Genomic DNA, 27,854 nt, shown 5'->3' on the forward strand with positions numbered 1-27,854 from the left:
CAGAGCGGCCGCCTGTGTCCTTCCGCCGAGCGCGCGCGGGGACTTTTTTGTGGGGCTTTTGGGCGCCTATGAGAAGCGGCGGCGGCCTTGGGCGCCCCTGCTCGTCGTGCTCGTGGGCGGCGGCGGCCGGGCGCGGGCAGCACGGTAAGCGAGGCCTGCTCCCTTCCTCTTCCCTTCCTTTCCCCCCACCTCCAATGGCCGGGCCGGCCAAGCTTTTCCAGGTCAGTCTGCGCCTTTTTGTATAGGGCCCTTGTTACCGGATGTGGAAGTTGATCTCTTCTTCGCTGGTAAAAAATAATTCCACTTCCCCCGGAACCCGGCGCTTACCGCGGCTCCCTCCGCTCCCTTCAAGCGCCCAACCCAGCCAGGATTTCCTGTCGGGGAAAAGCGGGGACGGGAGAGGCCTTCCGGGGATCTGGCGCTGAGGGGGGCTCCGCCTGAGGGGAATGGAGCCGGCGGGAAGCCGAGGCTCCCTGCGTGAGGGCAGAGGCAGGAGACGGGGCGAGCTGGCGAGCGAGGCCTTGGCCGAAGCTGAGGCGCGCGAGCGGCTGCCCTTCGCGCCCACACTCGTGTTAAGCTGCGGTTCACACGTTCCTTCGAATCCCGACCCGTGTTTATTCTCGAGCATGCGCTGTTCCGCGCGTTTGGGCTAAAGAAGCCTCGGCCCCGGGGAGCTGACTGTGAGCGGGGAGGCCTGCCCTTCCCGCCCGACGCGGGTTGCATTCTGAGGCAGGGTTTGCTCCTGCTGAGAAGGGAGCGCCTCTCTGGGCGGCCCCGTCGTGGCCTTGGGCCCGCCGGTGCGCCTGTTGCTTGGGAACCCGGGCTCGTTAAACACACCCACCCCAGGGAACGTTGGGTTGTGCGTAAGCGTGCGTGAAGTCGGGGCGCGGGCTTACTCGGGAGTAAGACCGCAGTCCTGGGGAGTGAGCCCCATTGAAGGCAGCCGGTGGCTCTGTTTGAGTAGATATGCAGCTGGGATCGGGCTGCTCAAGATCCACTCTCTCGTCCTTTGGTCTCCTCTGGAGCAAGCGGGCTTCCCGTTGTGTGACAAAAGTCCTCCCTTGCACCTTTTTGAGTAGTGGATTCAAACACTCCCGAGGGCGAATGGTCAACAAAACATAACATCTAGTCGCCTTAGAGTTTCATTTTTTGGACATCCCCCGGTTCTGCCTCTTAGGATGAGTTTGCCTCTGTTCCATGGGGCAAATGGTGTTGATACAGTCAGTGGGTTTTTCCTGGGGGTACACATACCCCTAAACATTTTGTGAATCTATGTTTGGCCTCGTTGAGAGTCAGTATTTCAATATGAGTAGGAAAAAGAGTACTGCTAAACATTTTTTAAAAGAAAAAAAAGCATTGTATACAGTGACTGCTGCATAAGAAGAGTAGCCTTCCTCTTCCCATTGAGCCCTGCCAGATGCCACCGCTCCCTGAAGTTCGCTGTGTTAAAACATGTAAAATTACTGTTGGATCTTTCCTGTAATTTTGTAGAAATCTCTCATTCTGAAGTGACATGTTTGTTTCCGTATCTTGTATCCGAGCTGCGTATTCACTCCATTTGTGCTGATCGCTACGATGAAACACAGCGAACAATGATGTTTTAAACCTGATGTATTCATCTGGAGTAAGGCCAGTGTTTGCTCGGTACTTTGAAACCTTAAAATAAAGTTCTTAATCTGAATTGAATCTGATGTCTGCTTTTATTAAGGATAACAGGAAAGCAAAGTGAATCCATTCAAGCCTGATGGATAATTTCTGATGAGTTATAACTAGGACAGTTGTAGCTCAGGGAGTAATGAATTCCATCTGTTGGCACCATCACACTGCCAAAACAAGAAACATGTATCATCTAAAAAAAAATCTTTTAAAATGTGTGCTGATTGTAGCACTTAAGCAATACCAGCCTTATATTTTTAAGTGCCTGCCTGGTCGCCATAGGAGACAAAGTACTGCATGCAGGTGAGTGCATGAAATTGCACCCAAGTGAATGTGTGGGCTGGCAGAGGCGGCAAAGGAAATACTGCTCCTCTGCCCAGCACAGAAAGCAAGTGGGCTTCCAGAAGAGAAAAGCCAGCTCCTCCACTCCTAGCACAGAAATGCAGCAGGTTGCTGGAGACATGGAGCACCCCATTTCTTTTCTGCCAGCCCCAACCAGGACCTTCTTGCTTGCAGGTTTGTAGCTTTTGTGCCCTTCCTTACAAGGCCACAGTAACATGGCTGTTGATGAAAACACAAACTATTCTCAAAATAATTGTTCTATTGCCATAGATACACCATATCTTAAACAAACAAACAAACAAACAAACCAGAGTTTGGATCCAGACAACTTGGCATACAAACAGACCTAGGTTTAACTCTTTGCCTTAGCATTTAAAAGGGTTTCAGGTAGCTTTGCTTAGGTGAGCTATGCCTCTCGCAGGAGACACAGAAATAGGCTGAAGAGCCAATGGTCCATGCAGGTTCATGCCCATTTATTTTGGGGATGGAAAAGTCCTTGCTTTTTGAAGGAACAAGGCAATGGATTCCATATGCTTTTTAGAATTCCAGGCACATGTTTGGGGAAGGTGCTGTGTACCATGAGTTTGGACTCCCCCTCCACCCCTCCCTCCAAATTCACATACTACATTTTTGCAATTTCCCCATCATATTCTTGTTCCATGTCTGTGATATAAAATCCAGTTCCACAGCTTAAGAAATCTCATGTATAGGCTGTGGCTATTTGAAAGCTGCTTTGAATGGCTACAGATTTCTTATAAGTAGCTCATAAACGGCACATCCCCAAACCGGAAAATAAGTAGTTTCTCATATGCTCTTGATGCTGATGTTACGCTCCTAGATATAATTTTTTCTATGAGATAAAAGGTTCTGTTTCATATACTCTTAGTGACAGGCAGTACTGACTTCCTTTTGTCAAATTTAGCTTATGAATTCTTTCACATGGGGGGATATGTTCTTGTATTATGCACAAATTATAGGCAAAAACTCTGTAGACTACCTTGTAAGAAGTGCATAGACAGCATTTAAATACATAGAGAAGTCTGTTCCAGTGTGTTATGCTTCCAGTTCTGTGTAGTCTGCTCAGAAGAATGTAAGCTAAAGGCTACTTTTGAACTCAAGAACTGTAGATACTAAAAGTTGACATAAATTAATACAGTATACCATATTCTGTGATAAGTCTTAAAAAGCTGTTGAATAAAACAAAATTACTAATTAAATTCCATAGACATAACTGCCAAAATGTACATTTAAAATGGTCAGTCATGGAAGTGTAGAATATTGTCAGTTGCTATGGTGTGAATATAATATAATATGGTATGATACTGTTATAACATAATTTGGTAAGGTGGTAGTTCTCCACTAGATGGCCCCAAAACATTTCTTTTGATTATCTGTAACAAAGACTAATTCTAATAAAGTCAATTAGAATTTAGTCCCCAATCATTCACTAGCAAAATCAGATATTAGCTATTGACTACTGTGAGGAGAGGAATCAGGGTTAAGGATTATTAGGATTTCTAGTCTGCTTCCTCTCTGTTGATGTAGGTCACAATTTAAGGGGGGGAAATGCATGCATACAATAACAAAGCAAATATATACACAAAAATATGCCAACCTCTACTGCATTTACAGCTGCTACCCTGGTTATCTAAATCCAGCTCTCAAAGTTAGGCTGTTTTGAAAGGATGCTGTTTTGAAAGGAAGTCTGCAAGGGAATGAGGTTTCATGGAAGGCAATGGTGATTGCCCTGGAATCAAGGACAGGAGCCTCTAAAGTACGTAGGGCTGAAACCATTAATGACTTTGTAAATAAATTCACCTTTATGCTTGGATTATTATAGTGGCTAATGTAGATGTTGGAGGGCCACTGTAACATGCTCCATCACTGCATTTCGTTTCAGCTTAAACTTCCAGAGAGTTTTCAAGCACAGTTTCACTAATTGTGGCCTAGGTTTGAGGTATTAAGTAATTTACAACAGCCAATCGATCTGAATTGGAAAGAAAGGGCCTCAGACTTTGCACCCATTAAAATAATAATTTATCATGGTCGCCATTATTTAACCTCCTTCCATACACAGGTTTCAAGGTGATGTACAAAATTCAGTAAAATTGGTGCAAGGCACTCCTTGTCACTGCAACTTTTCTCAAGATTCAGGAGCCAGACCAGCACAAGACACTTTCCACTTGAGATGGGCACCTACCTCCCAACCTAATTCCCAGTTTGCTTTTTGAAATTATGTTGATGCTATGTTAGCATCAATCTGAGGCTTTTGGGACTCTGAAGAAGCCTCACCAGCTGCTTTTTTGCACCAGTTGGCTATGGAGATATGGCAGTGGTGATGATGGTAGCAGGTGGCCCTAAAAGCAGTGGCTTGGGTGGGTGAACATGGCTCATGATTAGCGCAGTTAAGGAGCATCCCAAGCTTCTATGAACCTTAATGATGAGGTGCCTCTGAATGATCAGGAGCAATGGAAGTTCCTAAATGCTTAGGTGGATTCAGTTGGTTCAATTGGCCTTACTGTCATTTAATTTTGTGCTTAATTGTAGCTGGACGGTAGCTTGAATCTGATGGGAAGGAGAAACAAAAGTTTAGTGCTGTCGGCATAACGATAGTTTTGTCAGTGATTAGTGGAAGTTGGGTTTATTTCTGGGATTGCATTAGGACAGGCATAGGCAAACTCGGCCCTCCAGATGTTTTGGGACTACAACTCCCATCATCCTTAGCTAACAAGCCAGTGGTCAAGGATGATGGGAATTGTAGTCTCAAAACATCTGGAGGGCCAAGTTTACCTATGCCTACATTAGGAGACTGTTTTCTGTTCTTTAGGACAGTGTGTAACCTTCATTCATTCATTTTATTTGTATGCCGCTTTTCCACCAAAAATCCTGCTCAAAGCAGCTTACAACAGGAATACATTTCAAACAAACGCTACAAAAACAATTTCATAATAACATAGCCAAACAATAGCAAATATAATAACATGCCAAAAACCACATTTCAGTACTATAAATATAACGAGATTACTGTACTTAAACATGCAGCATCTAGTAGAAAAAAGAACAAGGGAGCTTCACCATTTCACCTTAGACCTAGAAACACCCCTCCCATGATTTTGCTCACAGTTATAAGTCCTTACATTTAATTTGCATATGAGAGAGTTTGGAGTAGGCATGCTATTGTTGTTGTTTTTATAGCATTTATGAAGCCAAATACAATGCATATTTACTTGAAAATAAATCTTTTATGAGTTTAGTTGGACTTTGCCGTAAGTTAGTTTAGGATTTCTTTGATATCCTTTGTTAATTTTATCCCTTTGGATCAATTTTGTTTTAAACCATATTTTCATTCTAAGCTGCTATGGGGTTTTTTTTAAAAAAAGAAAAGTATATTAAATGTTTTAAATGTTTTAAAGATTTAAAAACTCTTTTTCCCAAAAAAATTTACCCCAAAACCACTCAAAGCAATTTAGAGTAAAAATATATTAAAAACCCAACAAAGGGATAAAAATCGCTGTCAGGGCTGCCACCCAGTCCCAGCTCACATAGGACCAAGTCAGCCAGCGTTCAGTTTCAAAGAGTCTTTATTGGATTACAGGTTCCATTTCCAAACTGCAATGTGCAGCCCTACTTCTTCTAGGTCAGAACGACGAAGACCCGTCTGAGTCTCCGCCTCTAGCGCACCAGCTTAATACCCTAGCCTTGCTCCACCTCCTGCGCCTTTCCTTCCGTCTCTGGGTCCTTCTGCCCCCCTGGGTCTCTCCCTTCCTACTCTCTTCTGACGCGGACCCCCCTGACCCTTCCGCCTCCTTGCGGCGGGCTTTGGGACCCGGCTCACTCTCTGGGCTGCTGACTACGCCAGCTTCCGCTACATTTGAACTTGGCGCGCGCGCCCAACTCTCCACTTTCCTCTTGATAGTTTCATCGCTCCCCGAGGTGGGCGTGACTACTCCTGACTCATGCCCTCCCTCCTTCTGAAAGTCTCCGGAACCCGATATCTGGTCCCCTTTCTCCCCGCTGCTCCCGGCTGGGCACGTGGGTCCCGATCTCCAACTGCTGCTCTCTGATCCCTCTCTGGACCCTTCTTCCTGGGGTGTCCCCCTGCTCTCCCCCCTTGCCCTGGCTGCTGGCGCTCCCTTCTGGGAATCCTCGGACTCGCTAGACAGGCTCGGTGATCTCGGGTCGTCATCCCCACTCATCCTTCCTTCGTATTCCTCCCCCTCGCTCTCTGTCTCCTCCCTTCTCTGCGTCTCCGCTCCTGAACCCCTGACAATCGCAATTAGAATAAACACCTCCCAAAATAGTAATTAAAAGCCCCCATCAACTCACCACAAAACCCGGGTAGAGAGGATCACCCCCTTTCTTCTTTAGCTAAAATATTCCAAGACTGCAGTGATAAAGGCCCTGCTCCTAGGTGTCATTTTTCTAATCTGACCCCAGTAACGTAGAACGGGGCATACAGAGCAAGGCCTGATATCATGACTGCAACTGCTGCATAGGCCAGTCAAGGGAGATATGGCCCCTTAGATATGTGTGTCCTATGCTGTTAAGGGGTTTAAAGATCAAGACAAGCAGTTTAAAGAGCTTCCAAATATTCCAGAATATAAAGCCATGGTTTAATGTTGGTTTGCGGATCTTGGCTTGTGGAAAGGCATTGACCGTAGTTCTCAGTTTAGACGTAAGTGGAAGCTAGAGTGAACTGCAGCTTCTTAGCTTCTTTGCTTGCTCTTGAAAAGAGGGGGGCGGGAGAATGAACAGGGGTGGGGGGGCAAGGGGCTTCATGGTACAGTGGTACCTCAGGTCAAGAATTTAATTCGTTCTTGAGGTCCATTCTTAATCTGAAACTGTTCTTAACCTGAAGCACCACTTTAGCTGATGGGGCCTCCTGCTGCTGCTGCGCCGCCAGAGCACGATTTCTGTTCTCATCCTGAAGCAAAGTTCTTAACCCAAGGGACTATTTCTGGGTTAGCGGAGTCTGTAACCTGAAGCGTCTGTAACCCGAGGTACCACTGTAATGCATGAAACTTGTCTCAGCTTCTTAAGACAGGATTTGTTTGTGCCAACACAACAGCCACTATCTATTCAGCCTGCATCTCCGTTTTCAAGAATTTTTCAATGATACATGCCACATTTTTTGATATATGTCCATTTATTTCATAACTGGCATGTTGAATGAACCTTACCGTAATTCTTTTTCATCTGAAATCTTTCACCAGATGTCCCTGGTAGATTTGGGAAAGAAGCTTTTAGAAGCTGCACGAGCAGGACAAGATGACGAAGTTCGCATTTTGATGGCCAATGGTGCACCTTTTACTACAGACTGGGTAATAAAAACATTTTATTTGTTTGTTTGAATTGCATGTTTTGCTTTTCTGTTGGTCTTTTGTATATATTTCTGAGAGAATCACTGGATTAGTGACATTTGAAATAAGTGTATAACATCTGGATCCAAATTGTGTGATGAGAACAGGTCCTGCTCAATTTCATGCTGGCATGAATCCCCCTAAAGGGTGGGATTCAACTAATGAGTCCCACCAGTGGAAACCCATGCAAGGACTTCTGTTTGTGAATCAGGGCTATGCCCTCTCTCCCCGTCTCCTCGTGCCCCCTAAAATTGATTTGGGGGGTGGGAGAATCCTGAGAACAGCATACAGGGGGAGGAAGTTCATTCCAAGCTGGTATGAACAAGCTGGAATGCTTGTGCTGACAGAACGTCCAACAGCATAATCTTGAATTCCTCCCAAAGACCCTGAAGTTCCAAACCAGCCCAGTACAGGCAGCCTCAGTATGATTATTGAACTTCTCCATGACCACTGTTCTGGAGTTCTTCAACACTCTAGGGTATCTTGACCAGCTCAGCCAGTAATGATGGTGGTATTAATTGTCTGACTGCAATACTATAGCCTTATTATTATTATTATTATTATTATTTAAAAACCCATGTATTCAAAGCAAGAAAAAAGCACAAATAGTACCGTAATTTAGAAAATGTAGCCTTCTGACTGATTGTCTATGTATTGGACTGGATATTTATGAATCATGAAATGTAGGAGTAACTATCTGAGTAAGCAGGGCAAAGATTATTCACTTCAACATCAAAAGTTAAGAAGAGCTAACAAATCTGTGTGAGTTTAATGAAAGCAGCCTCTTCCAGCAGCATTTCTACAGGATCGCCCTTAAAATAAATAAATAAATAATAAAACCTCACCCTAAATCATTTATGCACTTTAAAAATAATAATTCATGGCACTCAAAATTAAATATGTTAAAGAAGGGATGCCGTTAAATTAGAAGAGTATAAATATTCTGTGAGTTCACAACTAGAAGATAGATGGAAGTTAATTCTTTGTTTGTTTGTTAACTGTGCTATATATTGTGTTGCAGTTGGGAACGTCTCCTCTTCATCTAGCAGCACAATATGGGCACTATTCCACCACTGAAGTGTTGCTTCGAGCTGGTGTAAGTCGGGATGCCAGGACCAAAGTGGACAGAACTCCATTACATATGGCAGCTTCTGAAGGCCATGCAAGCATAGTAGAAGTATTACTTAAGGTAAATATATAGATATATGCACATTTCGTGATAACTGTTCAGAAGCTGAAAAATGCTCATTTGCTAGTTGATGCGAATATGACTTTTCATTATCAGTGGCATGCAAAGAAGCCTTCTAAAAATATTGCTTGGGTTCAAAGCATGCCACAAAGGTTGTTCCTTGTGCAAGCTGGGGTTTTGGGACCTCCACCTTGGAGTCCCTCTCCCCCTGCCCCCCACCAAAGCCATAGGGTTGGAAGATGTGGTGTACAGACGCAGAGCAAACTGCCTTGCGCTAAATCAGGCCATTGGTCCATCTAGCTCACTGACTTGGGCCAAAGTTTCAGTAAGTTTTCCCTGCCCTATCTGGAAAAGCTGGGGATTTAACGCTGCGTTTAAATTCTGTGCTGCGCCATTAAGCTACTTCAGTGGAAAGCATGCACACTGCTTTCCACATATTGCACCCAGCCATAAGCAACAATGGTACATTGTTTGTACAGAGATGGAACATTTTAGTTAACAATTTATTTATTGTCATTTTTTAAAAAGTCCATGTTGTGTATGCTTTGCTTGATTGTGACTGACCATGAAATGGCAAATACTGTAGAAGGCTGCAGGACTGGAAATACCTATTAAATGGGCTGTGTCTTTCAGTTTTTCAACTCTTGATGGAAATTTGAAGTAGTTTGGGGTTTTTTGTTTTATTTGTAGCATGGCGCTGACGTAAATGCAAAGGACATGCTGAAGATGACTGCTCTTCATTGGGCTACAGAACACAATCACCAAGAAGTAGTGGAACTCTTAGTAAAATATGGAGCAGATGTCCATACGCAAAGTAAATTTTGCAAAACAGCATTTGACATCGCGGTGGACAATGGGTTTGAAGACCTAGCAGAAATATTACAGGTAACTCAAAACCGTCTTCAACAAAGTCTTTCCTGGACCTCTGTAAGAATCTGCTAGATCAGCCAATGGCCCATCTAGTCCAGCATTCTCACAATGGCCCCCAGATGCCTGTGGGAAACCTTAAGCAGGAGCTGAGCTTATGAGTATTCTCCTCGCCCCCCCCAGTGGTTTTCAGCAACTGATATTCAGAAGCATTACTCCCCCCAACCGATCAGTTTGTTGACTGATAGCCACTTCTTCTATCACAGCAGGTGGCACTGTGGGTTAAACCACTGTGCTGCTTCGGCTTGCTGATTAAATGGTCGGCGGTTCGAATCCCCGTGACGGGGTGAGCTCCTGTTGGTCGGTCCCAGCTCCTGCCAACCTAGCAGTTCGAAAGCACGTCAAAGTGCAAGTAGATAAATAGGTACCGCTCCAGTGGGAAGGTAAACGGTATTTCCGTGCACTGCTCTGGTTTGCCAGAAGCGGCTTAGTCATGCTGGCCACATGTCCCAGGAGCTGTACACCGGCTCCCTCGGCCAATAAAGCGAGATGAGGGCCACAACCCCAGAGTCGTTTGCGACTGGACTTAATTGTCAGGGGTCCCTTTACCTGTTAAGCTTCCACTTTTTACCTTCTACTTGGTCATCTTGCCCTTACTGATGCTCTCACCATATTCATTCTACCTAACGTTAGTCTGGTGCCTGTCCACAAAGTTATTTGAATTTACCTGAGTTTAGGTATCAATTGCATTTCCAAATGTCTCCTTTATTTGCTGTGAACTATACTGACTCCTCCTTTTCCTCTTAATTCATTATCTGCCTTTCATTCTAAGGTCCCAGGGCAGTTTAAAAGCAGTTCACAGTTTCTTTAAAAAAGAAAAAAATGTCAAAATACAGTAGTACAATAACTATACAAAATCTGAGTGTGATGGCTTTTCCCTCCTAATGATGGTGGAAATAATATGTTCTTGTTGCCTGTTCTGTCATAGATTGCAATGCAGAACCAAATCAACACAAACCCAGAAAGTCCCGACACTGTGACGATACATGCAGCAACGCCTCAGTTCATCATTGGACCTGGCGGGGTAGTGAACCTAACAGGTCTGGTATCTTCTGCAAATACATCATATACCTCAGGTATTCAGGTGTACAGGGGGTTGGGAATGATTTGTTTACCATATTAAGCAAAATGCTTAGGAATAAAATGATGGTAAGGTTTCAGCAAGTGCATCATTTGCCCTTTAGTTTTTTCCGTCATCCCCCAGTTCAGGTTGTGGTAAAGACTTTTTTAATTGCTTAAAATTTGGCTTTGGAATCGCCCTCTCTTCTTGTCCCCATTCGTTCCAGTGGAATGTGTACAGGAAACTAAGTCAGCTACTAAAATGGATGGGAAATTTGCTTGTGTATGAGTTATCCAAGCACATGTCAGGCTCTGGATTTGCACATTACATTTGAAAGGAATATTTATGCAACCTGCTGACGTCGTTTGTGGTTTGACTTTTGTATTATCTCCTTGTAGATGATACAGGAGTGTCTGCTGTCCAGTTCGGTAATTCTTCAACTTCCGTACTAGCAACTTTGGCTGCCTTAGCAGAAGCTTCAGCTCCATTGTCCAACTCTTCAGAAACGCCAGGTGAGGAAAAATATTTGGATGTTAAAACAGGGATTCATATTGTTATTTATTTATTTAAAAGAAAGAAAACGGACAAAATTTCATCTCCTTCACAAAATCCTGTTGTTTTTTTTTTTAACATTCTTCTTATAATAATGCCATTTCTATGAAGGCAATAATGGCAATCACTATTTGAGCAGGAAAATCATTATAAATAGGATTGCAATTAATGGCAAAGATGAAAGCTTCTGACTTGCGTCTCCATTGTATTTGATGTCTAATCTTTCTGACATAAATCATGCTCTACAGATTTTGATAGAAAGCCTTCTGGTGTACATCCCGTCTTTTGTGAACTTCAAAGCCGATTTTAATATAACTGCTTGAATGTAAATGTAGCTGCTCGAATTGCTGCCTTTTGTGGTTCAGCATTGGCTTTTAATGATCTTTCTCCTGTTAAAACCTAAAAAAGGTAGTATGGCCAATGTTAGTTTGAGACTAATAAGTACCCAGAAACAGGATTTTGTTTATTGCTGAGTGTTAAAATAATTTCTAAATACTAAAATTTGAATTTCTCAGTATAATAAGGTTACCCATATATCAAACTCCAACTTTCTACCCATTGAGAAAGTACCTAGAAATGCCAAAACATTTTTATACTAGTAAATCCAGTTTGCTTTATGTCAAGTACTAATATGAAACAGCAAATAAACATATTTCCTTGTATCAATTGTGCTAGGCATTCAGGTTTAGAAAACTGTAATCTCCATCTTTCGTCTTCGTCCCCCTTTTACCCCAAATTGCAGTCATTTTTATTATCTTTTGGTAGTGACATGATGGGTTTACAAAACTTGGGCATGCCTTGTATATGAAAAAGTGCTTTAGCTGCTCCTGCACTGAAGTTAGCTGTAAGTATAAAGTGTGATGAAGGGGGAAAGCCCCCAAAAGAGCCTTTCTCAGCCCTTTCTTCACACAAAGGTGTTGGAGAGAGGTTTGGAAGAGAGATATCTTACTGTCTCTTAACTGAGTTAAGCACAATGACACTTGCTCCTAGCACATTAAACCTTGGTTAGATTTGCATCTGCCCTTAAAAGGTAAAGGTACCCCTGCCCGTACGGGCCAGTCGTGTCCGACTCTGGGGTTGTGTGCCCATCTCGCTTAAGAGGCCAGGGGCCAGCGCTGTCCGGAGACACTTCCGGGTCACGTGGCCAGCGTGACGAAGCTGCTTTGGCGAGCCTGCACCAGCGCAGCACACGGAAACGCTGTTTACCTTCCCGCTATAAAGCGGTACCTATTTATCTACTTGCACTTAAGAGTGCTTTCGAACTGCTAGGTGGGCAGGAGCTGGGACCGAACAACAGGAGCTCACCCCGCCGCGGGGATTCGAACCGCCGACCATACGATCGGCATGTCCTAGGCACTGAGGTTTTACCCATAGCGCCACCTGCGTCCCTTATCCACCTTTAAACAAATGTTAACCACAAAAATACTTAGGCTAGAATAAATCACAGACACTTGACTTTCCAAATAAGTGAAGATTTTATTCACAGTTTCCAGAAGTTACAACAAACAAGTAAAATAAAGATGAAAAAATCCTCCAAATGCTATAAAGGAAAGCACTTGGTTTCCTTACAAAAAGGATCATGCAATTTTTGGATTAGCAAAGATACCGGCTATAAAATCTCATTTTTGAGAGATTCACTTCACTTGGTTTTTCTTGGAGTTGGGAGCCATAGCTGCACGGCTCCTTGCTTTTTCCAGGAAGCAAAAAGAGAAAATGACTGTGAGCCGGGAGCCAAAAACCTGCTAGCCACACCCACTTGCAACCTGAGCCCAGGTTAACCCTTTCATGCATGCAGTTGTGAGTCAGTAACTACAGCCCCTTCCCATAACAACACAACCAAAGTGCAAGTTGTATTTGTAAGAAAGTTAATGGGATTTAATAAATCTAATAAATAATAAAGGCCAGCAGAATGGTTTCTGCAAATGGTAGGTGTTTAACTTTTTAAAAGTAAGTTTGTCAGTAAACATCCTGATTACTCTTATCCTTTTTATTATTTAACAGTTGTGGCTACAGAAGAAGTAGTGACTGCAGAATCTGTGGATGGTGCAATTCAGCAAGTTGTCAGTTCCGGAGGTCAACAGGTTATTACCATAGTAACTGATGGGATTCAGCTTGGAAACCTCCATTCCATTCCAACTAGTGGAATGGGTCAGCCCATTATTGTGACCATGCCAGACGGGCAACAAGGTGAGCTGAAAGGAAATGTAAAATGAGGACTTCAAATCCTCTTCTGAACAATGCATATAATTTTATTATTATTGTTATTATTTTGCATTCAACTCAATAGTCACTCCAGGCCACAATTATTTTTTTTAAAGGGGCAAAATGGGAATACAAATGGCGCAGGAGACCCCATTAGCAAAAGCACACTTCAGGTTAAGAACCGTGTCAGGTTAAGAACGGACCTCCTGAACGAATTAAGTTCGTAACTAGAGGTACCACTGTACCACTGTATCTCCAAGCTCTCTGAGAAACAGAGCTCAGAGCACCAGTGAGCACTCACTGTCAGTCTCTGCTGCAGTGGAGCAAACAGCTACAAGTCGCTACAGCAAGCTAACTAAAAAATTGCCTAGCAGGCTGATTTAAATATTGCCAAGCACATATTGCCAAACAGAGCTTTGAGAAACAGCTCTCCATCTCCCCAGCCGGCTTCCCCCAAGGCTCTTGCTTAAAAGCTCACAAGATGTTTCTTTAGCTCAGTCTGCCCTGCGATGCTTCTCTCTACCTCTATCTCAGAATAAAGAATCTGAATAAGGAATCACTCAAATCTATTGTGGTTTAGCAAAACATCTGAATGTAAACGGCATTTCCATGCGCTCTGGCATGCGTCACAGTCCTCCATGCGCCAGTAGCGGGTTAGTCATGCTGGCCCATGACCTGGAAAGCTGTCTGTGGACAAACGCCGGCTCTCTCAGCCTGGAAAGCGAGATGAGCACGGCCCCCCCATAGTTGCCTTTGCCTCAACTTAACCTCCAGGGGTTCTTTTACCTGAATGTAGCTTGTGTAATCTCCGTATTTCTGATACAAATGTATTTTAATCCAAGTCCTTACAGTACCAGCGACTGACATTGCTGAAGAAACGGTGATCAGTGAAGAGCCTCCAGTCAAGAGACAGTGTATTGAGATAGTTGAAAATCGGGTGGAGTCTGCAGAAATAGAAGTAAGGAATCTGTTAGCTGAGTTGTTTTATTCAAATTTTTTAAATTGAGTGTTTATTTTCATTTTGCTTAATACTTCTTTTGTATTACCACAAAATAAGGTATTTATAACTGCATTATGCGTTTGTCTCTGATATATTTGTTATAAATGTTTAATATAAATGTCCCATTGCATGTGGTTTGATGGTCTTAAATATAATAGCAGTTTTTCAATAACAAACAAAGATTTGGTGTAAATGGAGAAGCCAAGAAGAAATATTTTATTTAGATTCCCCCCCCCAAGATGATATTATCCGACCAAATTTAAAATATTTATACTATTATGCATAGTATACTAAAGTTTTAGTATAAAATGTCATAGATTTTCTCCCTGAAGTTCTTCTTGTTTACATTTTGTATAAAATGAGGCCACTCTTGAACCCATGTGTACATTTATATCAGCAGCTTTACCTGTTTGTGGTCAAAAGTCTACATACATCACAATTGTGATGATGTTAATATTAAGTAACTGTATTTTCAAAATTATGTATCATAAAGATTTTGTTCCTTGTATACAGTCTGAAAAGTTGCTTAATGCAAATTCAGTAAATAAGTTTAGTTATCATCTCAATTCCATTATTTCTCCTCATATTGTGGTGTCGGATAAAATACCTTCATCATTCCAAGGTTTGGGCTTTAGTGAAGAATTTTATTGCTTTTCTTTGTGATACAGGCAAAAATGTATTCTTACAATAGAAACCCATCAACAGTCTTTTTACACATTATCACCCTGATTTTCTTTTCATTAAAAGGTTTCTCAGTGAGAATGTATAATGGACTCTGTTGCCATGCTACAGGAATGAATTAGATATTAAAAATATAGCTGTCCATTTAGATTTCATTTGAAAGGTACCGTATTGGCCCGAATATAAGCCACTCCCCCCCCCAAATTCTGACAGTGAAAAGTTAAAGTGCGGCTTATATTTGTGACCTTATGCCACCAGCGAGGCTCATCCCCCAGAGAGCAGCCCGGGAGGAGGTTTGGGAGCAGTGGGCAGGCTGGGCGCCATTGCCCCAGGCTCCCGGGCTGCTCTTGGGGGGGGGCGGAACCGCTCCCCTTTGCCGGCGACCTCCCCCCTTCCTTTTCTTCCCAGCGGCTCAGGGGAGGCTTGGGAGTGGCGGGCAAGCTGCATGCCGTTGCCCCGTTCTGGGGGTGGGGGAGCAGCACTACTTTGATGGCAGCCAACCCCCCCCCCCAAGCAGTCTGGGAGAACGGGGGAATATCTTTTTTCTCCCACCCCCCTGAATTTTTAAGGTGCAGCTTATTTGCGGGTGCGGCTTATATTCGGGCCAATATAGTACATTTTGACTGTTTAATTGAAGGTGGAGCATTCCTAGACTCAGTGAAATAAGCCTCTGCTTGTGTGGTGCTCAGCATTGCTATAGGAGAAGATGCCTGCTTTAGAAAATTGTTATTGATTTTCTTCTTGTCCTCCCACTCAAATCATGTGTCCCACTTCGCTATGGGAAAAATGGCATTCTGCTTTTAGGTATACAGTGGTGCCCCGCAAGACGAATGCCTCGCAAGACGAAAAACCCGCTAGACAAAAGGGTTTTCCGTTTTTTTGATGCGCTTCGCAAGACGAATTTCCCTATGTGCTTGCTTCGCAAAACGAAAAAGTCTTGCAAGTCTTGCGATTCCCCCCCTTTGTCTAAGCCGCTAAGCCGCTAATAGCCTTTTAGCCGCTAAGCCGCTAAGCCTTTAATAGCCGTTAAACCGCTAATAGCGCTAAGCCGCTAAGCCGCTAATAGGGTTGCTTCGCAAGACGGAAAAACCGCTAGACGAAGAGACTCGCGGAACGGATTAATTTCGTCTTGCGAGGCACCACTGTACATAGTATACTTTAGATATACTATTTTTTTTTAGAGTTATAAGCTACCATCAGTGTACAGGGTACTTTACAGACTTTTATAAGCAATCTACCTTTTGACAGTAGTGAAGACAATATGGAGAGAGAAGGGATGGCAAAGCAAGGGTCACTTGGGATGGCACTGAGCAGCTCTGCATTTAGGTTTCATTTTAGTGAGGGATGCAGATTAACATATTCAGACAAAGGTTCACCAGGGAAAGTGAGTACTTTTTCACCACATATTTGTCCTCAAGGAGGAACGTCTAAGCAAGAACAAATGGGCAGAATTGTTGGAGAGCAAGAGACCTTTGAGCAATCAGAATAATAGACTGACCAACAGTTATCAGGTACCTGAATTGTAAGTTTTTGAGTGCTGGAGCACAATTCAACTGGATGACGCAAAAATTGACAGTAACAGGAAAAGAATTTAGAACACAAACCATAGATAGGATGGACTTGTGCCTCAGTCCCAAATATATTTACCGGGGACTAGATAAAGTTAAGATTAATAAAGCTTATTCCCAGAAAGTATGATTGGGATCATTCTGTAAGGAAAAAAGGGATATCATCAGAGGGAAGAAGAGGAAGGTTATTATTTTTTTACCCTGATATTTCATTTCAACAAAACAGTGTTTACAGATGGACCTTCTTGGTCCCTTTTATATTGTACTGCCTAGTGATTAAAGTGGAAACCATGGCTGAAATTAGCTTACTTATATTTTTTTTAATGGAGTCCTTTAAAAGGGGAGGGGGAGGCTTTTGCTTGTGTACGGATCAGAACAAAGCTATTTCCTAGGCAATTATTCTTAATAAGGTGAAAATGCTGCCTTTGGGCTCATGTAAGATCGCAGCATGTCGTGAGCTGGTCATTTGGGTTCACCAGAATTCCAAGCTGGATATTTTGTAGAATGGAGAAAATGTCTTTTGCTTTTGAACTCAAGTGCTTTTTCTTGACTATGAAACTGTTCTCTGTCATCAAATGAAAATGGAATAGGTGGGTTGGCTCAACACTTGACTTACTTGCCAAATTAAGCAGGGTGGGGGGAGTCAGTCAACCCAGTCACTATTTAAAGAGCAGTGCCCTTTGTGTGGGGGGTGGAACAGCCTTAGAATAAAAGTCCAAAGTAAAAATTTGTGACAGATGTGTTCTTCAAGAGAATAAGAACGTTAGCAAGGAATAGCATTATGTTATCCAACTGCACAGGAAACCCTCACATAATAATTGCCTTGTGTGCCTGATGTAACAAGCGAACGCTGTATCTTCATGTTGAAATGGGAAAATAATTTTGCCATCGGTGGGAAGAGAATCAAGCCTGATTTTTTTTTAGTGCAAACCCCTGCAGCAGTACTATTCTACCAGTTGGACCCTGTTTTCTGTCTCTCAAATGCCTTGCATAGTGTCCTGGTTCAGGTGGCAGCCCACTTGGTCCATAGAACCTCTGCGGTTAGCCTTCTGAGATATTGGCTTTGCTTCTCCCTGTGTAATTTCATCTCTCTGGTTCTCAGTGGCTGTTGCCAATCAATTTCCAGGCGCAACATTTCCTTACCCTGCACATGTAATAGAGAAGACGAGGTACCAGCACTAATTGCTGAGAAACGGCAGATGAGAGCTCCCTGGGGGATGGGGTGGGCAGACTGGTACATGCCAGTGAGCTCGGTGCAGTTCTGGTACAGTGGTACCTCAGGTTAAGAACTTAATTCGTTCCAGAGGTCTGTTCTTAATCTGAAACGGGTTCTTAACCTGAGGCGCACTTTTCTGATGGGGTCTCCTGCTGCCGCTGCACTGCTGGCATGCAATTTCCGTTCTTATCCTGGGGCAAAGTTCTTAACCTGGAACAACCACTTCTTGGTTAGTGGAGCATCTGTAACCCGAGGTACCACTGTACTCAGAGCAAATCCCTAGGCTCGAGATTCTTAAATTGCAAATGTGTGTCTTTTGCATTAGTCGACAGATATGGGGGTTCTAATAAAAAAAAAAAACCAGAATTGATCCTGCAATCCCCAGGCCTGTCTGCCAAGGCTAGCAACTAGTTTTACTTGTGGGCCACTTTGGAGAAGTCAAGGTATGAAAGGAAGAAGAGCATTTTCCAAGTCAAGCACCCTTAATTTGCAACTTGGAGAACAAGACTTGGAGTACTTGTCTCATGCCTGGTCTCAGTCTCTCTTCCCACTGCTTTTCCTCTGGAAAGAATGGAAGGAAAGAGGAGGTTTGGGGCGAGGGACTGAATAGATAGCACCCTTAGAAGTCAAATTCAGGCACTAGTTACCTATTTCATAGTGGTTGTGATAACGGAATGAGAGAACAGCATATTTTAACTATCATGTTAGAATAGCCCTTAGATGGTATCATTGAGCAACCAGCTGATGTCATAATGGGGACTCAGCAGGCGGAGGAGTCATGAATTTTCTGGTTGCCGGATATTGCAGTGTAGTAGTGCACAACATCCTTGTGCAAGGCGGTGGGATCTTGGGAGACCTTAGAAATTTAGCCAACTAAATTCTACTCCGAGTAAACCCATTGAAATCAATGTATCTGAGTTAGTTGTGGTCATTAATATCAATGGGTCTGAGTAGGACTTGGTTGGATAGAATGTGTAGTGATTTTGTTATAACCGTCCTAAGACCTATGGGTATAGTGCAGTATGCAAATTTAATAATAATAGTAACCCAGGGTTCTGAGTTCCTTCTCCAAGCATTCCTACATGAAATGACACAATATATTGTGTGTTCTCCATGGACTTCTTTCATGCAAGTTGTTTGGGTGGTTTTGGAAGGTTGTTGGCCACAAATAAAGGGCATGTGATACACTAGAGTGGAATGAAATCTAAAGAAGTATAACTTTGAACAAAGAGAGGAAAATGGTGTCTAAGTTCTCCTGGTACATTTTAGCATTCTTACGCACTTGCCGCTAAGTTTCAGTGTGCCGGTACAGGTCTGTGGGGTCAGCAAGCTGACTTGAGTGCAAGAATTCAGACTTTTGCTTTGTAGACTGTAGACATCTATCTTAATCCAAAACACGGTGAGATAGCACACACAATTCTAATCATGTGATGGACAGAGGGGATGTTCCTGATCGCTCCATGCTGCCTTTCCCATCACCATCCTTGTTGCCTCCCAGAGACTGGGGGCAAACATCTGCAGCAGGGAGCTTCTTCTACCTGGGTAGCCTCCCCACATGACTTGTGACCCCAGAAGATCAGGTTTCTCAATTGTACAGGAAGCCTATACTCATAAGAAAGTCTTGTGGCTAAAGTTATCCCCAAGTTAGCTCAGACCCTTGCCTTATATCCACCAGCAGTCATGCTTTCACTGTTGTGGATCAAAGAGAACAACAACTGCCAGACTTTTAGAAGCCATCTGAAGGCAGCCCTGTTTAGGGAAGCTTTTAATGTTTGATGTATTACAGTATTTTAATATTTTTTTGGAAGCCGCCCAGAGTGACTGGGGAAGCCCAGCCAGATGGGCGGGGGTATAAATAATATATTATTATTATTATTATTATTATTATTATTAGGAACTCCTGCCTGGCTGAGATCAGGTAGGCCACGCTCCCTGTTGAGCTTCCAGCGTTTAATTTTTGCAGGCATTTTAAGTAAGCTTTCTTGATTTCAACTGGCTTGACTTTATTGTACATTTTGTAACCTTTCTGTACACAGCTTAGAGACTACAGACATGAGTTAGAATGCCTGAATAGCGCTTGCTAATCCCATTGATTTCACAACATTTCCAGGAATAGAATAGAATAGAATTTAAGGATTTGGGATTCAAAGGCAAATACACTTTTCTCTACTTTGTCGTCCTTCTAACACCCATCTCCATTTGCCGTGTTACAACATTGTTGGAGGATAAAAAGGGAAGGGACATAGGACCAGGCATATGCAGCTCTTAGTTCCTTGGAGAATAGGCATTTAAAGTTGTTTTATTCTGTTTAATATTCTGTTGGGAGCTGCCCAGAGTGGCTGCGGAAACCCAGCCAGATGGGCGGAGTATAAATAATAAATTATTATTATTATTATATACAGTGGTACCTTGTTTCTCGAATTTAATTCATTCTGGGAGTCTGTTCGATGCCTGAAACGGTTCAAAAATGAAGGTGCAGCTTCCGATTGGTTTCAGGAGCTTCCTGCACTCAACTGGAAGCCGCGTCGGACAGTTGGCTTCCAAAAAACATTCACAAACCGCAACAGTCACTTTCGGGTTTGCGTCATTTGGGAGCCGATTTGTTTGTTCCCCCCCCCCCCCCAATTTTTTTTATTAATTTTCAAAAAAAATTAAAACAAACAGACAAACATAGATCTTAACTGTATTTAGACCAATCTTAGTAACATTGTTAAATGACTTCCTCGTATCCCCCTAATTGAGTTTCAGTGTATATCCTTTTAACAGTTTTCCAAAACCATTTTTCTCATAAAATTAACTTAATCACTGGGAGCCGATTTGTTTGGGAGCCAAGCCGTTCAAAAACCAAGGTACCACTGTAGAAATGTGTAGGTCGCTAACTCAGGAGAGAATTGGGGGAAAGGCATAATATTTGGATGATGAAATAATATGCATTTGAAAAGGTTTATAATCGGACACATGGAGGGGAAGGTGGGAAGTCTAGAGATTCAGAGAAATATCCAAATGTGGACATGTATTTTGTATTGTTATAACTTGTAAAATCAAATAAAAATTATTTCAAAAAAGGAGAGCTGTTTGTAAGCAGAATTTGTAACAGAAGAATTAAAAGTAGCTGTTAAACTATTAAGTGGAAAGCTAGATTAACTTCCTTCTTCTCCAGACTTAAATATTCTGTTGCTAAAATTAATTGCAAGGCTATTCTTGTTAACAGCTAGCCAATTTGTTATATAAGGGATCTTTTAAAACTAGCCTGTTCTGATATTTTATGCCACATACGTCAAATTGTCTGACTTTCTGTGATATCATGTTCCCTTATTTAGAATATTTTAAAATTAACTATTTCCCCTCTCCCCTACTTCAAAGAATAAGCTCAAGGAACATGTCAGAATTCCTGTATATTTGTTCTTCAGATACAATGAAGTGGCGCTTTTAAACAAGTGCAAACCAGCCATTGATTCATTTTTCACACAATTTACCTATACCTTTCTGTGTTATGTTTTAACAGGAAAGAGAAACTTTACAGAAGCAGCTGGATGAGGCAAACCGGGAAGCGCAGAAGTACCGCCAGCAGCTTCTCAAGAAGGAGCAGGAGGCGGAAGCCTATAGGCAGAAGTTGGAGGCAATGACCCGCCTCCAGACTAACAAAGAAGCTGTCTGAATGGTTGAAGCGAGCATTCTGTCAAGCCAGTTTTAGAAAACAGCAGTACAATCTGGACCTGCGTGTCGCATCAGCCGCAGCCCCGGGATTATATGCTAGAGAAGATGCTACAGGTTTGAAACTGGACTTAAGCCATGAGTTCTGGTGAATTTCTTGTATAATAAGTAAACTCAGAATTTAGACATTTTGTGCAAAAAAAGAAAAAAATATTTAAAAAGAAATACTGTAAATAGTTGTTTTTTTACAGTTCCAAAATTAGTTGCTGAATCTTTTTGAAGGGATCCACAAACATGCAAAGGCAATGTTTTTGAGACCTTTTTGATTTTAGTACAAAATTGCTGAAATACAGAACAGTTTTAAGGGTGATAACTGTTGATTTGAACTGACAGTGTGAAAATGAATTATGTGATGGAACCAGTCCCGAAGGCTAGCAACTTAGACTTCTGAGTTCATACATCTCCTCATGGAAATCCTTTGTACAGCTTTAAGTAGTTGTCCAGAGTCTCTGAACCCTGCCCTCCCTTTTTTATTTAGAAAAAGTGTAATTTTTTATATTTAATTACTGTTATATTCAAGTAGATTGACATGTATATGAAGCTGATATTTTTTAAACTTTTCAGTTTGTACATATGCTGCATGTTTATATCAATATATATATCTATATATAGGTATATAGATATATAATTTCTACATACAACTTACAGAAGTATTTTTCAGGAAAGAAGAGCGAAAATTATGAGAAAAAATGTCTAATCTATAGGTCATGGGTGGGGAGACAGAAGCAAGCTGATGGTTTGTTGTTGTTTTATGTGAGTCCCATTTCTTGATGAAATGTAACTTGAGAGAAGAGAAAGAAAACCAAGACAGGTTTGTATGTAAACCAGATTTCGCGCCAACCTGGTGCCTTCGGATTGTTCTTAGATCACAACTCCTATCACTGCCAGCCAGCTTGACTGTGCTGCTTGGGGCTGATGGGAATTGTAGTCCAAAAACATTTTGCGGTCACCAGGTTGGTGCGAAGGCTGATGTAATATATGGATTATTTGAAATGTATTCTACGCGGAGCATGAAATCACATTTCTAGTGTGTCTAGCAAATCTGGGCCACAAATCCACAGGTGGAGACCAAGTTGCAAAGCAGTCCAGTTAACTTTCCCTCTCCTCCTATTCTGCCACCTTAACTTTGCAGGCTCTTCACTTTGCTTCACTTCCAAGCATTACAAAGAAGGTGGCTGCGATTGTTCTGTGCGATGGGTGGAGAGGGGTTGCAGAGGCCACTTTAAAGAACCTATAGGTGAATGACACAGAGCTGTACGGTATAACATGATTCTTATCGACCAAAAGCAAACCCGAATGAGCTGAGCTCATTGAAAACATTTGACGATATCTATGCATGCAGTTGTCTCTATAGCAAAAGGTGGTATCGCATGAGCTGCACAAATTTCCGAAGAGGGTGGAGTTATTTGACAGGAAGGAGTCCAGATTTACAACAGCATATAGCAATTCACTTATTTGTGTGTAACACGGGCACAGAAGGAACTTGGCTCAAGCTGAACTCGAGCTATTGCCTATCTGGTTCAGCAAGAGCATAGAGGTTGCGCAGTGGAGGAGAAAAGGTTAAACTGGAACCATAGAGAGAGCTGCTGCCCACACTGCAACCTCTCCTCGCTCCGCTCTCGTCTTTCAGGACCGTGACTTTCTTGTAATAACAGTATAAAGAAATATAGGAACGCTGGGTGCAATAGCAGGGCTCTTCTCATCTGCAAGGCCCTTCAAATTAACGCAAGAATGCAGAAGATGGAACTCTTGAGCAGCTTGGATTCACTTTCCGTAAGAAACCACACAGGTGAAGCCCGCAAATTCTTTCATTCCCTCTGCTCCACCACTCTTGCGATCTCTGCTCTTGCTTGTTTCAGTGGAGCTTGCAAAGGGAAACTTTTGAATTCGGATTTCTTCACTTAAGATCTACAGTTGAGCAGCAACATAAATATATACGATGAGTTGATACTGTTGTTGCCTACAGTTGTTTCTGATGGCTAGGATTATGTTTGAATTTGTGCGGTCATCAAAGATAAGATACATAGCACTTCCAGTGTACAACGCTGTATCTTTTTGAAGCTTTGTAATATCAAGAAATAGGTGGCAGCCCTAAATCACTATTACGTTTGTCACATCCTGGGGAAGGAGTCAGCACTTGGTCCCAGGAACTGGGATTGAAGGGGAAATAGATGTAATCTCACATACCAAGGACCTCACAACTCAAGTCTGCTTTACACATGCAGCAAGAATGAGAGGTAGAACAGACTGTACCACTTCCGGTTGCAGGTGGAGACTGTCATTTTTTAATGTTCCCTCGTGCTTTTTTTTAAAAAAGAAAACTTGCAAGAAGAAAGCTAGCACATTGGAGGGAATGGTGCTGAGCCAGCCTTCTGCCTTGTGTGCTAGTTTTCTACTTGCAGGAGGCTTTTTCAAATTTATTTTTACACAGTGGAATGTTCAGAAACATGACTGACTTTCCCGGGCAGTACAGCCTTTTCTATCGCGTCGCCCTGCTGCAAGTGTAGACCCAGCCAGAGTGCTTCAGAACCAAGAGCAACATTCAGATACCTGTGGCTTTTAGACCTTCACTTAGACCATACTGCCTTAAAGATTACTGAATCTACATTGCGTTACACTTCAAACTACTGTGCAGCTCCTTTATTTCAGAGTATACTTTGTATTTGATTTGTGCTTTGCTGTGTCTGTTTCAGTGCTTTTATGAAAATGTATAACTTTATAAAATCATCTAGATGACCTATACAAAATAATTGCCCTTAAAACTGTACTCTGGCCTACTTTTTCTATTTACAATTAAATATCTTTTCCACAAGTGAAGTGTCAGTTTACTTTTTAAAGAAGAAGAAGAAGAAGACGTTAAAATAGACATCCAGTGGTGTTGATGGCTGCACTTTGTTAGGCTAGCATTGCCCCCTCAGCTACTCATCAGAGGTCTGGTGTTAGAATTATATAGGTGGCTGTCAACCCATGACACAGGTAAGCTTTCAAAGCCTGGGAGAACGTTGGGAGACAGATTTTTAGGATAACGTATGTCACTGGCTACAGTGGCTGGAACAAGCTCTAAGATGACCACTTTGTGTACGTCATTTCTGCAAGGAACAAATGAGGTTTTACTTAACATTGTGTACTGATGGCACTATACTCTGTTGCAACCATCCCATGTCTCTAGAACAGAGTTTCCCAAGCTTTTCATGTTGGTGACACACTTTTTAGACATGCACCATTTCACGACGCAGTAATTCAGTTTTACTAGCAAACCGGAGGTTAAAACTAGCCCCTTTCCAGCCCCAGGAGGAGTGTGGGGAACGTTCGCACAACACACCTGCACACTGCAGCCAACACACTTAGTGTGTTGCGACACACAGTTTGGAAAGCTGTCTTATTTGTTGGCAATGTAGGACGAGCAAGGGAAATTATTTTCCGTTGTGGCGGGAACGCTCTCTGGTTGCCACCTTTGGGGAAACAACATTTCTTGTAATCAGTCAAATAGTATACATTGATTAAGGCAACTATACTTCATTAGAACAACAGAAGGCAGAGAAAGACTCTTGAAAAAAAAAAGGGAACTGACTGAACACCCTTCGGGTCCTGCTAGTCTTTGTTAGACCCATTGGCCTCAAGTGAAAGCAGAGTTTCTGTTATTTAGAATTGACTTAGGGAAGTTACAATGGACACTGCAAAATGTGCAATTAAGTTATTCTAGTGATACAAGTTGTTGTATCAGGTGACAGCGAAAACCAAGGTTTTTAGTGGGGGCAATTAGAATAAGATCTATTATTTGATTATTGATGTAAACCCCCAAAATGTACTTTCTGTAGTTAAATTTTTACCTCTATCTTCAGTACATTTTATTTTATTGCTATGGCTAGTGGGTGATGCAAATAAAGATTCTGCTGCTGCTACAAGATGTTGTGATGGGCAATAGCTTTTAAATGAGATTTAGACAAAATTCTTGGAGGATTTTTTGATGATTACTGCCACTTACCAAAACATAGGAAACGGTCTTGCACAAAGTCCATCTAACCTTTGGTCCTCCAGGTGTTGCTGAACTACCACTCCCATCAGCTCCAGCAAGCATGGCCAATGGCCAGGGATGATGGGAGTTGTAGTTCAGCAACATCTAAAGGGCCAAAACTTCTCCGTGTCCCATCTAAATATTATCCACACTGCTCTTCAGGATTTCAGACAAGGACACTGTGGTTGCTTCCAGGTGACCTATTTCTTAAGCATCCGTGCTGATTAGTTTGCAAGGAGGTTTTATGATGCATCAAGCAACTGTTGCCCTACACTTTCCAATGCATTTTATTGTCACTACAAAAGAAAAAGGGTGGAAGCAGGCTTGCTGTGCAAGATCACTAGTATTTGCTTAACCTGAATGTGGTGGCATGAAATGGAATCCTACCTAAAAATAGCAATCTCAAAGCCCCCTGTTGCCTCTGAATCCCAGTGGCTGGTTGGCAACAGTGCAGTAGAACTATTGCCTTCAAGTCCTGTGTTCTGTTTTTATTTTGCTAATGTACAATATAAAATAATATGTTGAGGTCTGAAAGCCTCCAACCACATAAAATAAAAACCAGCAGAAAGGTGCACAGCTTCATCTCAGAGGAAATCCTTTGGGAGGTACAGTACATAATTCACACAATTCTTATGTAGCCATATGCTTTTGAAGCATGGGTCTTTCATTGAAAGACTTATTTGTATAAGTTATGAACATCCTCCAACATGCTTAAAACGTCTCTCTCTCTCTCTCTCTCTCTCTCTCTCTCTCTCTCTGCCAATCCAAACACGTTGCTTGAGCTTCAGTGTAAAGTGCAATTTCCCAAACCTTCATATATCATTTTTGAAGGCTTATTCCCCTTAAGCCCTTCCAGAATCTGGCGGTTCATGTTCTTCCTCCAGTCATTGTATACTAGATCTTAATTATTCCCACTAAATAAGTTCAATAGAGCTAGCTTTCATAGTCCCCACCTCCCTGTTTGCCTACTATCTTTGAAATTTCAATGAAAACAGAACCTCCGTGTTTCGAAACTTCTATGTAATCCTACCAAGTGGGGGAAAATACCCTTTCCCTCTTCATCCCTATCTGGCAAGTAAGTAAGTAAGTAAGTACTTTTTGTCCATTTGTACTACGTAAATAGGTGTAAAATACAATTTTTTGCTTGATTTTTAAGGATGTTTTTCTAAAGAGTGCTAATGTTGTTTGGGAATTTTTCCTACACAGGCTATTGTTCCTCTTTTGCAAGTCCCTATTAGTTTCCCATATACAAACAATTTTAAACCCATATCCTCTTTAATTAATATGGTTATCAAAAATCCAAGTAAATGTAAAATCATCACAACCCAGCAAAGCCCAATGAATTACATACAAGACCCAAAGACAGAGGCAACAATGAACAGCGGAATACCTTTATCTCTGTTGATGGCTTTTTCTGAGAAATGAAATGGAGGTTGGTTGTTTTTTTTAACCAGATCATGACAAAACATCAGGAATGGAGGGAACAGATAAAATTTGCAATAAATGTTAAAACTGGCCTACAACCGCCACTGGGCCATCATTGATGTCAAATGACAGTTGTGACTTTTTGGGTCCTTCAGCTTAGTTATTTTAAAGCATTTATAAACCACTTAATGTTTTTAAAACCTCTTAAGCAATGTATTATATAAACCAATATGCAATATTGTATAAAAACACAACAGAGAGCCAGTGAAACAGTTTTTAAAAGCATATAAGATCATATAAAATTTAATAAAAGGAATTTGTGGAGAATACAGAATCACAAAACAGGGCTCAGTCATATGGAGGGAAGAAAACCTGGGCATAAAGATCTGTCTTTACAAGATGTCAGAAGGAAGTGATGGTTGCTGATAAGGTAAAGGTAAAGGACCCCTGGACGGTTAAGTCCAGTCAAAGGCGACTATGGGGTTGCTGCGCTCATCTTGCTTTCAGGCCAAGGGAGCCAGTGTTTGTCCGCAGGCAGCTTTCCGGGTCATGTGGCCAGCAGGACTAAACCGCTTCTGGAGCAACAGAACACCGTGATGGAAACCAGAGTGCACGGAAACGCTGTTTACCTTCCCACCAGAGCGGTACCTATTTATCTACTTGCACTGGCGTGCTTTCAAACGGCTAGGTTGGCAGGAGCTGGGACATAGCAACGGAAGCTCACCCTGTCGCGGAGATTTGAACCGCCAACCTTCTGATTGGCAAGCCCAAGAGGCTCAGTGGTTTAGACCACAGTGCCACCCTCCAGGAAGCGCTGGCCGCTTCTCCTGATACATGTGTATGGCAGCAGGAAGGGTATTCCATGGTATGGCGGCAGGAGTGGAAAATGTCCATTCTGATACAGTGGTACCTCGGTTTACATACGCGTCAGGTTACAGATGCTTCAG

The 27,854-nt window shown here is 42.3% G+C and overlaps 1 protein-coding gene and 1 long non-coding RNA gene across 9 annotated transcripts; both read left to right on the plus strand.

The window, feature by feature from the left end:
* On the plus strand, nucleotides 1-24,279 carry GABPB1 (GA binding protein transcription factor subunit beta 1). 8 transcript variants are annotated; one of them, XR_014519251.1, is made up of 10 exons: nucleotides 1-144; nucleotides 7,212-7,319; nucleotides 8,380-8,547; nucleotides 9,238-9,432; nucleotides 10,403-10,550; nucleotides 10,933-11,046; nucleotides 13,088-13,273; nucleotides 14,131-14,246; nucleotides 21,259-22,278; nucleotides 22,421-24,279. XR_014519251.1 is itself a non-coding variant. In XM_083475931.1 (9 exons), the coding sequence occupies exons 2-9, from the start codon at nucleotides 7,212-7,214 to the stop codon at nucleotides 21,409-21,411; spliced, it is 1,188 nt and encodes a 395-aa protein (XP_083332057.1). In that variant the 5' UTR covers nucleotides 1-144; the 3' UTR covers nucleotides 21,412-24,279. The 8 variants fall into 8 exon arrangements, 7 of the variants coding, with proteins under 7 accessions (XP_083332057.1, XP_083332059.1, XP_083332060.1 ...); XM_083475931.1 differs by having other exon boundaries at nucleotides 21,259-24,279; XM_083475933.1 differs by having other exon boundaries at nucleotides 10,403-10,514; nucleotides 21,259-24,279.
* On the plus strand, nucleotides 15,568-16,856 carry LOC310693720. Its single transcript, XR_014519362.1, has 2 exons — nucleotides 15,568-15,783; nucleotides 16,122-16,856. It is a non-coding gene; the product is annotated as an uncharacterized lncRNA (long non-coding RNA).
* Nucleotides 24,280-27,854: the final 3,575 nt, after the last annotated feature.

This window comes from Podarcis liolepis (genome assembly GCF_965112155.1).
Source record: "Podarcis liolepis genome assembly, chromosome: 14".
Lineage (NCBI taxonomy): Eukaryota > Metazoa > Chordata > Lepidosauria > Squamata > Lacertidae > Podarcis > Podarcis liolepis.